The 11,185-nt window shown below is 36.7% G+C and overlaps 1 protein-coding gene across 1 annotated transcript; it reads right to left on the minus strand.

Moving 5' to 3' along the window:
* Positions 1–2,749: 2,749 nt before the first annotated feature.
* LOC110746410 (TMV resistance protein N-like) lies at positions 2,750–10,803 on the minus strand. Its single transcript, XM_088245424.1, has 6 exons — positions 8,918–10,803; positions 7,659–8,778; positions 7,001–7,279; positions 5,276–6,866; positions 3,430–4,953; positions 2,750–3,258 (listed from the first exon to the last, which is right to left on the minus strand). The coding sequence occupies exons 1-4, from the start codon at positions 9,430–9,432 to the stop codon at positions 5,370–5,372; spliced, it is 3,411 nt and encodes a 1,136-aa protein (XP_088101550.1). The 5' UTR covers positions 9,433–10,803; the 3' UTR covers positions 2,750–3,258; positions 3,430–4,953; positions 5,276–5,369.
* Positions 10,804–11,185: the final 382 nt, after the last annotated feature.

Below are 11,185 nucleotides of genomic sequence, written 5' to 3' on the forward strand. Positions count from 1 at the left end.
AAAAAGCTAATTATTTCATTTTGACGTATCTGCCCTTTTATGATTAGAAAATACATTTTTTATAACTCTAATTCAAGGAAACGTACTACCAAAGTGAAATGACAAATATTTTCCACCAAAAAAGTGAAAGGAAATTTCAAGGAAATTTCTTTTCTCAACAAAGTGATCGGGTGCCAAGTGCTTTTAAATTTCCAAGCAAGTTCCCAACCTTTTTTTTTATGAGAAAATCCAGTTTTTTGTTATGCTTTTTCCAGTTTTGATATGAAAACATTTACACACGCAATTGTGTAGTTAGTTAATAGGGATTAATTTGTGAGTTAGGCCATGTTTAATGGTGTTGCTGATGAGCTCAGTTGAGCTTTGAGCAACTTTGGATTGAAGACATAACTGGGATTTGCTAATTAAGAAATGATCAAAACTTAAATTGGCTATTTGGTTTTCCTGTTTCTATGTTTTTGCACAATAATGAAATGAACTTTTCATCTAATTAATCTTTCTTTATAAAATAAAAAAATCAAAGCCGAGCGTCAATGCATTAAGAATGGTGCTTAACTTTCATCTCTCCTTTGCAAAATCCAAGTAATCCGAGTTGGGAGGGTCTTGCCCATGTTTGCTGACCCAAGTTAATTCAGGAAAGTTCAGATGAAAGACAGGGGGCTGTAGAAACCAAATAATGGGAGAGAGAGAGAGAGAATTATTTCTTTTTTGACCACACTGGAGACATCGTCAGATTCAACGGCTAAATCAATCAACATTGAGTTCCAACAGTAAGCAGATTCATTTCTTAAATTTATCTCCATATGTAGGGTGATGATTTATTTTTGGCTTTTTATCACAAATGGTCCTTGATGTTTATGAAATTATCACGAATGGTCCTTGAGGTTTTTTTGTGACACTAATAGTCCTTAACGTTTGGACTTTTTATCACAAATGGTCCTTGCTGTCAAAAATTCTGTTAAGTGTATGATGTGGAAGATAAGTGGAGCCCATATGTACAATCACATCGTGACATGTGGATTAAATAAATAAATAAATATTTTTTTTTTTTATGAAAATCCATTAAAAAACCATTTAGCCTCTCTCTCTCTCTCTACTCTCTAAATGGTTTTTTTAATGAATTTTCATAATAAAAAAATATTTATTTATTTATTTAATCCACATGTCACAATGTGATTGTACATGTGGGCTCCACTTATCTTCCACATCATACACATAACAGAATTTTTGACGGCAAGGACCATTTGTGATAAAAAGTCCAAACGTTAAGGACTATTAGTGTCACAAAAAAACCTCAAGGACCATTCGTGATAATTTCGTAAATGTCAATGACCATTTGTGATAAAAAGCCTTTATTTTTTAATGGTTTTGTTTTTTGTTTTTGTTTTTTTATACAAGGTGTGATGTGGAAATTGTAGAAATGACGAGGCCTAAGGTGGGATTTGAATTTTCAATCATGTCATTGTCATGTATGCATGATGAGTGGAAGTAGGTGCAGGAGATGGCGGAGAAAATTCATGTGTCTTGTATTCTAGTTATATATATTTTGATTATTGGTCATTGTAACTTGTAAGTTAATTTATAGAAAATTCATGGAATAATTTGTTTTGTTCGACAATGTGTACAAAATTATGTCATTTTCATTTTCTATTATACGTTAAATATTTATTACTTTTCCTTAATTATATCTCAGAAATTTCCTGCTTGGTGCTGCGCTTTGGAAGCTACGAAACAGTCTTGTCAATTTGTCTTGTATGTTGGTGGGAATTAAATACCATCTTATGGCATGTTTACTTTTTTAAGAATAAGGTTTCATTCATAAACTAAAAGGCATACAAAGATCAACCCGTATTATACGCGAATAATAAATTTCAAAGATACTTTACACTTTAAAGGTTATTTTGATGAAGCGATTTCAACTCTAGAAGATATTATAATGTTAAATTATTTGTTTAGACTATTATATTGTATAGTTGCTTTAATACTTGTATGTGTACAAAAAATAAAAGCGTGTTGGAGTTATAGTTAGGGTCTAGCAGGGAGCTTCACAAAAAAACCCTCAAAACAGGTTTTTTTTATTTTTTATTTTGGGGGGGATGCTTCACCTTTTTAAAGATTATTAATACATTTTTCATTAATAAGAAGGAATCAATACAAACAAACAATCAATGATGAAACATTGTTGTGCTGTACACTGGTGGTGCCAAAACAATTTCCACAAAAACAGGGCCAAAATACACGGAAGAAGAAACGAGGGAATCCCCAAGAAAGAGCTGAACACGTCCGATGATCATAAAGGTCAAAAGGAAAAACGTGTAATATACTGCCCAAGTAAAATGACCAAGACCCAAGTGAAATGAAATTTCAAGGCAGAGTGATCTGGTGCAAACGTAATTATAAACTTCCAAGCTAGTTCCCAACTTTCTTAAACTTAGTAATTTAAGGATCAAGCATATTGATCCACACAAAAATCCACGTAATTTTATATTATTTCCAACACGTTTGTCACTTGTAGAAGGAAAAAGGATATGCTGTTTTCTGTTAGCAACATATTTGACACATTATATAGAGGTCGGAAGTCTCAGAACTATACTAACATTTTTGACACATTATTTCACTATAGCAATAGTTATTTTACTCGAGGCCTATACAAGTTAATCCAAGTCCTAAGCACGGACCATCCACCCAGAATATATCTCGAACGTAGTAGAAGGACAAACAATTAAGGAAAACAACAAAAGAAGTAAGTGCAAAAGGAAAACGGATATGCTGTTTTCTGTTAGCAACATAGGAGACTTGAGAAACTATCCATGTTAATTAACACATTGGTTGAAGTAGCACAACTTGAAGTTAAAGAAAATCAAAAATTTGGGGATGACCTGCCCAACTATATCAAACATATACAGCATGTGGAGTGGACTTGAACCTACAGCAGAAACCATTTAAGCAGAATAAGATACCTCCCAAGTTACCAACCATGTTCTAAATGCTTCAGTTACTAACCATTTCAGCAGAAACCATCCAGCAGTGCAGAGACCCAGGTTCATCAACATTAAGGCCTCTTCCAATGTTAACGAGAATACCCTTTGGAAAGCAAGCATCGATGACTTCAAAATCGACAATGTCGTTGGTCTCCTCAGAAGTGATCAGAGTTCACACAACCAACTAACTCCATGGAACTTAGATAGTATTCCTAGTACTTCAACTCTGGCTTTGCCAATTCTTCCCAAGCCAATAATGCCAACTGTTTTTCCAAGCGAACTGAAATGAAATTAAGAAAGGAAAATCATTATAAAAGATACAACATAAGCAATTAGCAACGAAAATAAGCTGATTTTACTTAACCACATTAGGCTATGTCCAGCACCTTTCAAAATTTATTTATGTTAATTGCTCCACTTCTGCTAATTTTGTTGTAAAGCTAAAACTCACATTTCCTTTTGCCGCTCCTTCTCTGTTATTCTCTCTTCCGTCATGAACCAACCACCTCTCCTTTCCTTTCCTGATTTTCTATCGAAATCAATTTAAATAACAGCAAAGATGCAAATTTACACGCCTGCTGCAAAATCCAAAAGCAGCTATAATCGTAAAGCAGCAATGAGCAAGCAAAATAATGCAGCAAATTTCCTTCACTCACATTCCTTTAGAAACTCTAAGGAAAACGGCTGATTCAATAGCAGGCCTACACTTGTCCATATCTCCATATTCCTTGTAAATAACCTTAGCTCTAGAGAAATCTACCGAAGCTGTATATAATAGGAAATACTATACTCATTTCAATATAGTGGAAACATAGGAAATATACGTACAATAATTACAATTCTCTCTCCCTCTTATTCTTTCATCCTTTTCTCCTAGATTTTTCACACACATTCTTTCGTCATTATTAACTATTTTCTCCTTTTTTTTCTTTTGGTCAGAAGACCCAGAACAATACTAACATTTTGCACACATTAATTCACTATAGCAACAGTTTGGTAGCACAGCATTGAACGGTTGCTCTGAAAATGTTCATTTACTTGAGGCCTAAATATTCTAACACATTGTTCTCTACTTCCATGTCTCTCTCTTTCCATTGCTTTCTCTCCATGGTTCTCTCTTTTCATGGCTCCCTCTATCGCTGTCCCACCACCCTATTAAGTTGATGATTGGAACAACCAATCGAGTTTGGGCAGCAAGGTAGCTCATGTATTGTTCTAATCCTTATGAGTGTTGGTTAGCTAAATGCATCATTCTGAACGCTAATGTACCATGATTCGGTATGTGCGATCCAGTTCGAAATTCGTAAGGGGGGTGAGCGATTTGGGTAACTATGGTCAGAAGACTCAGAACTATACTAACATTTTCCACACATTATTTCACTATAGCAAAAGTTTGATAGCACAGCATTGAAAGGTTGCTCTGAAAATGTTCTTGTACTTGAGGCCTATAGGAAGTAAATATTCTAACACATTGAAATGAACAAGTTAATCCAAGTCATATCCACTCAGAAAATATCTCAAACATAGAAAAAGGGCAAACAATTTAGGGAAAAATGAAGTCCTGGAAGCAAAGCACAAGTTACTTTTGTAAATCTATAGCATATATACATTTTAGGATTCGTTCTGTTGTTTTCTGTTTGCAACATAGGAGAAATTATCATTTTTAATTAACACATTGATAAAAGTAGCTGTATGCAGGCTTAATCCATTTTCAGACAAAACTACTTAATAAGATTATTTTCTTAGAGCACAACATTAACAGTATGCAGAAACCATTTTATTTAAGCACAACAAGATACCTCCTGAGTTTCCAATAAAACCTGATGTTCACTCAGTAGTGTGCAGTTCTAAATGCTTCAGTTGGGCAACATCTGCAAATGTTCATTCAGATTGTGCATTTTCATGGAATACAGACACCTTACTTGTCCGTTTTCAGTACATTATCTGACACAGCAATTGGTGAAAACAATAAAACCTGACACAGCAATTGAAATAGCACAAAATTAGAGGAACACAAAATCACAGCATATCCTGCAAACTATACAAACAAAATGTAACAAGAGAATTACTCTCTCTCCTCCTACCTAATATAAGAACTAAATATGATGCAATCAAATTTGAAACTTTGTGAATGCCACCAATGCATCCCTTGCTTTTCGTCAAATTTGAAACTAGATGAGTGACAAGTATTATTAAACCATGATAGATAGATAGTGTCCTTCCGTCAGTCAGATTGACAAGTTTCAGAGCAAATTAAACAGTAGCTAAAAAGAAAAATGATAAAAAAGGTCACTTACTGAGATGAATTCTGAGGATTGACCATCATCGTCATTAGCTTTTCAAGTATTATTTAGAGACCTCATTGACTGATTGCACCAAGCACAAAATAATTTAGACTTTCTTCAATCTTTTGCAGACTGGTTCATCGTCATCATCAGAGCTACCAATTCCTGGTTCATCATCGTCATCCTCGTCATCGTATGCACGCAGTGCTGGGTTTGGGACTTTCAGTATTCGGCTAAATTCTTCCAAATCTCTCTCGTACACCAAACGGGCCCCACATTCCTTTATATTCGAGCTTGTTTTGAGTTCTTCCAAATCACTTGTAAATGGAGAATAATGCGTTTCGAACGAAACCCGCTGACTGCTTGAGGCATCCGTGAGGCTGGGATGATCGCGAAGCAAAAAAAAAACCCAAAGGTGTTCTGACTCAAGACTCCCGATTCCAAACCATTCACACCCATTAACATCTTTCAGAGATGATTGAATGTAGAAATATTCATATTCATCAAGGGCGTCTGGATTATCCAAATATTCAGAATCATGAAAAACAACACATAAAGCAATCCCAACCCAGTCGCTTCGTGGTTGTGGAGGCAGAGGCAGCTCCACAGTTATTGAATCTCCCACACTTCGATTACTGAACCACTCTGGAATTTCACTTCCAGGGTATACAATACCATTTGAAAGGAAATATTTATTCCCGAGAGTAAATACCAGAAAGTACGCTCTCAGTATCATTGCAAATATTCTATTAATCCAGCCTTCATCTTCAACCAATTTGAAGCAATTAAGACAAGTGAAATCAAAATCATACACATTGGCTCCTCCGCTCAACCTTGATGGATCTGACAACCTTGTTAAAGAAGTACAATTGTTTACACTTACATGTAAAAAGGTGGATCTGAATGGAGGAAGATCTGGCAATTGCTCAAGCCTTTCGCACCCCTCCAACATAAGAAACTTCAGCTTAGAAAGGAATCTAATGCTTGAGGGAAGGCTAACGAAATTGTTTCCACTAAGAATCAACTCTACTAAAGAAGACAAGAGGCCAATATCATCACGGATGATTCCTTCACCAATATTACAATTACCCAAATCCAAAGACTCTAAACGATTTAGAGAAGACAACACCATCTCCCCTAGAATTTTGTCAATTTTTGTGCATCCCTCCATAACCAGATCCTTAAGACACTTCAAATTGCTTATCCCACTCGGGAGACTCAAGAGACTTTTACAATTACTTATAATCAGTCTAACAAGGCCGACAAGGCGTTCAATTGATGAAGGTATTTCCTCAATAGCAGTCCCATCTAAAGAAAGATATGACAAATTATTCATCTGTCCAACAAATTCTGGAATCCTTTTCACTTCTGAGCACCAAGAAAGATCAAAGGATTGAAGAGAATTCATTTCCACCTCACTTGTACAACCCTCAAGTTTCAAACTTTTCAGCTTTTTGTGAACTGCAAAAGATGAGTGAACCTCAACTAAATTCGAACAATGTTCTAGACGCAGAATCTCAAGATTTAGAATGCCTGTGAAATCTGGGGTACTTGTCAATTGATTAGAGTAACTAAGGTCGATGTATTTCAAGTTTGGCAAGACCTGTATAGTATATAAAAATTGTAAAATTAAAAATAAATAAAGAAATAAAACCCTTAGTTGAACAAGTTACAATTATATCTGAATTATTTATATATAAAAGAATTCTAAAACGCCATATTTCAATAATCTCTCACCTTTGCTCCATCCCAAAGCTGGACAAGTTTGCTATGACGCATCTTTAGTTCAACAAGGAAACGTGGTTCGAAACTTGACGGGAGTGATTTAGAAGGGTGCCAACTCCAACTGATAGTTCTTAAGGAATTTGGAAGATATTTGGGGGCTGAAGAAATGATCACATTATCAAATTCAAGAAGCCTTAATCCGTGCATCTTAGAGAAGGCTTCAGTACAATTCCAATGCACCTCTTCTAATTTCGGCAACTGCAAGACAATGGCTTCAATTGCCCCCGTTCTCTAAATCGTTTACAGCCTCCTCCCTCATTGGTTCAGGTATTGGCAAAGGATGGTTTGCCTTGCCCCCCTAGTATTTAATTTTGATTATATGGTAGGGTTACTACTTGTATTTCCAGGTTTTGTCTCCTGGGAGGTATCTTTGGCCTCCTTGTGAATTGTTTGTAATGTTCTGGGGTTCTCCCCTGTCCCTGTACTTTTCTTTCTTGCACGTCCTGGTTGGTGTTGCTTGAGCCTTCTTTGGCTTTCTCAATGAAGTATTATTAAGACCAAAAAAAAAAAAAAGAAGAAGAAGAAGGTAATTGCACATTCAAGTCTAATATCGTTTTAAATGAAATGACGTATATTGTCTTCCAAACATAATTTCTACATAACTTCTTACTGTATTGTTCATGATCACATGAGAGATATCATCCCGAAGCCACAAACGACTGCGTTTACCAGGCTCATCGTCAGATTCTTGACGGACAATTTTCCATGCCATTTCTTGTACCAGATCATGCATATCAACAGCGTCATCAATGTAGTGGATTTTCACAATAGTTAAGAGAGATTTCTCAATAAGAATATCTATTACAGCACGACTAGAAATGTCATGGTTCTTGTCAAGTATGCGAATTACTTTCTCTTTATACTCCCCTTTATGGAAACATGCAACATGGAGAAAAAATTTCTTCTCCCACTCTTCTAGTCCGTCATAAATTACTTTGAGTGAAGAAAAAATGTCGGGATAATGAATTTTCTTTAGATTATACAACACACTTTTCCATGTATCTTGATCTCTCCTATACAAAGAACTCCCCAAAGTTTTAAGAGCTAATGGAAGGCCTTTCGCATAATTTAGGAAACGCTTAGACAATTCCAGGAAACCTTCATCTGGCTGACTTTTCTTAAAGGCCTTTTGACTGAAGAGCTCAAGAGCTTCATCATCATTTAATACCTTGACCTCACATTGTATCGTTATACCATGTTCAACTAGTAGACGTTCATTTCTAGTTGTGATGACAATTCTACTCCCTGAACGAAACCATTTTTTCTCTCCAACCAGTGTTTCAAGTTGTTTTAATTGATCCACATCATCAAGGACAATAAGAACCTTTTTATTGCATAAACATTTTTTAGTGAAAGAGATTCCTGACCATTCATCCGTAACTTGGATAATATTTTCCTTTAAGATTGGGGAAAGAAGTTGTTTTTGTAGATCAACTAGAGTACCATGTTTTGCAGAAACCTCTCTCACATTAGATAGAAACGAGCTAAGTTCAAAATTATGGGAAATTCTTTCAAAAACTAGGTTAGCAAGGGTTGTTTTGCCTAACCCACCCATCCCCCATATCCCTATAAAGCGAACGTCATTTGCCTCGAGGTCTAATTGCAAACGTAGTTGCTCAAGGGCAAAATCAATTCCGACTAACTTGTCTAGAGAACCTGACAACATGAACATTGGATGCACTTTCCTAAACACACATTTGGCAATGTGTTTAATAAGCTCTGCTTCCGACCTACAAGGAAGAAAATTAAAATAACCATTAATTCATAAATATAACATGCAAGGCTATTGATTATGGCAAGAACTGAAACGTAACATCCAAGTAGAGCTCTAGTAAGAAACAAGCAAGTTGTTGATCCATGCATGCTTACTGATAATTCTTTGAATCCAACCCAGAGAGATTGGCAACTTCTTTTAAAGCATCTCTCCACCGCTTCACCTTGTCTACATCTTCACTAAACTTTTCTTCATGCTTAGTGAAGGCTTCCGCAAAACTACCCCTTTGGTTTCGTACATCAGAAGGATCCACGTGATAAAAGATTGGCAGAATTCTCAAGGTGTCTTGCATGCATTCAAGAATCCTGGAAAGTTCATCCAAGCACCAGGTGGAAGAAGCGTAATTTGGGGAGAGAACAATGATGGCAAGATGTGATTGTTCGATTGCGGTCAACAACTCCGGAGAAATACTTGCTCCTATTTCAAGGTCTCGGTCGTCCTTGAAAGTTTTAATTGCTTGCCAATACTGCAGTTCATGGTATAAATGGGATAGAAAACCGCTGCGAGTGTCTTCACCCCTGAAACTCAAAAACACATCATGCTTCCAATGTGGAGGAGCCCATTCAGCTGAAGTACGAGATGAAGAGGCTCTTTGGGTGCTCAAGGCCATTGGAAAAGAAAATAAGTCCCTAGAAATCTGGTTCTGCAAACTCTCAGAAAATATTCAATATGAAAGAGAAATCTGGTTCCGCAAACTCTCAGAAAATACTCAATATGAAAGTTGTAGGAATAGATGAAAAACAGAGGGGAAATAATGGAAGAGGGAGAGAGAAGGACAAAGAGAGATGGAAACTATGTCGCATGGTGGTGTGTTAACCAAAGAAAACGGCACACTGTTTCAATTGGAATCTAATTGCATATGCAATAATGAATTGAGCCGGATATAAGTTAGATGGCTATTAAAATAATCTTGCTCAGCCAAATTTCGCGATGATCACCATAGCACAAGTCATAAAATAATAAAACCAATGAATCTCTCAACAAGAGAACTAAAAGACAGGCAAGAAACTGAAGAATTGAGGAATTCCCCAAGAAAGAGCTGAATACGTCCAATACCAAAGTGTAATCAACTTCCAAGCAAGTTCCCAACTCTTTGTTTAGAAGAATATTCCCACCTAACTGGCCATCCAGCAGGTTCATCACCATGAGGACCTCTTCCAATGTTAATGAGAACACCCTTTGGACCCAAAGCATCGATGACTTCAAAATCGACAATGTCAAGACCTTAACATTCCTCTAAAAACTCACCAAAGAATCCCTTGAAGTTGATGATCCACAAAAGGATAGATATTAGGGGTGGGCGCGGTCCGGTTTGGTCCGGTTCACAGCTCACACCGGAACCGGTACTGTTCATCCGGTCCGGTCCGGTCCGGTTTTTGAAAAAAATAAAAGAAAAACCGAATCAAGCCGAACTGGTAATTTCCGGTCCGGTTTTCCGATTTGAACCGGTTCTCTAGCAAGTCACATATACAGTAGACAATAAGGAAAAAAAAAAAGAATACAACACCAGATCTAATGAAACCACAAAAAAAAAAATTAAAAAAAACAACACCAGATCTAATGCTCGTGCAGGTAGCTGGGCTCGAATGCATGCGGGGGCTGGAGCCAGTGGAATGCGATGGAGGTACAGGGAATGTGCTGCGGCAGCAAGAGGGGGTGAGGAAAATACAAGGTCGGCATCATAGAGGAGAGAAAAAAGGAAAAAAAGGAGAAGAAAAGAAGAAAGAAAGAAAAAAGAGAGAAGAAAAGTCGCAGCCAGGGGAGAGAAAAGAAGAAGAAGAAAAAAGAAAGGAAAAAAGGAAGAAGAAAAGTGGGCAGCAGAGAGAGAGGAGAGAAAAGAAGAAGAAGAAGAAGAAGAAGAAAGGAAAAAAAATACAAAGAGGAGAAGTCTGGCAGAGGAGAGAAGAAGAAGAATAAGAAGAAAAAAAAACTTTTGGAAAGAGATGATGGAGGGGACGGCTAGGGTATGAGAAATTGTTGAGGGAGGGTGGTAAAACTGAATATAAAGAGTTGGGCTTGGTTAAGAAATAGAGTTGGGCCTGGTGAGATGGTTAAAAAATGGAGTTGGGCTTATCTATTTATTTTTATTTTTGAAGTTGGGCTTGGTATGGAGAGGTTTAAAAATATATAATTATATATTTAAATTTTATATATTTTAATCTGACCGGTCCGGTTCGGCCCGGTCCAGTTTTTGAAGATATGGAACCAGAACCGGAATCGGTCCAAACCGGTCCGGTTTGGTTTTTTGACTGGTTGTTGACTTTTTAGTCAACTCGGTTTTTTTCCGGTTTTTTCCGGTGCGGTTCGGCTCGGATTTCCGGTTTGCCGGTTTGAATGCCCACCCCTAATAGATATTTGTGATG

The sequence above is a fragment of the Prunus avium genome, chromosome 8 (assembly GCF_965620075.1).
Source record: "Prunus avium chromosome 8, drPruAviu1.hap1.1, whole genome shotgun sequence".
NCBI classification, from domain to species: domain Eukaryota; kingdom Viridiplantae; phylum Streptophyta; class Magnoliopsida; order Rosales; family Rosaceae; genus Prunus; species Prunus avium.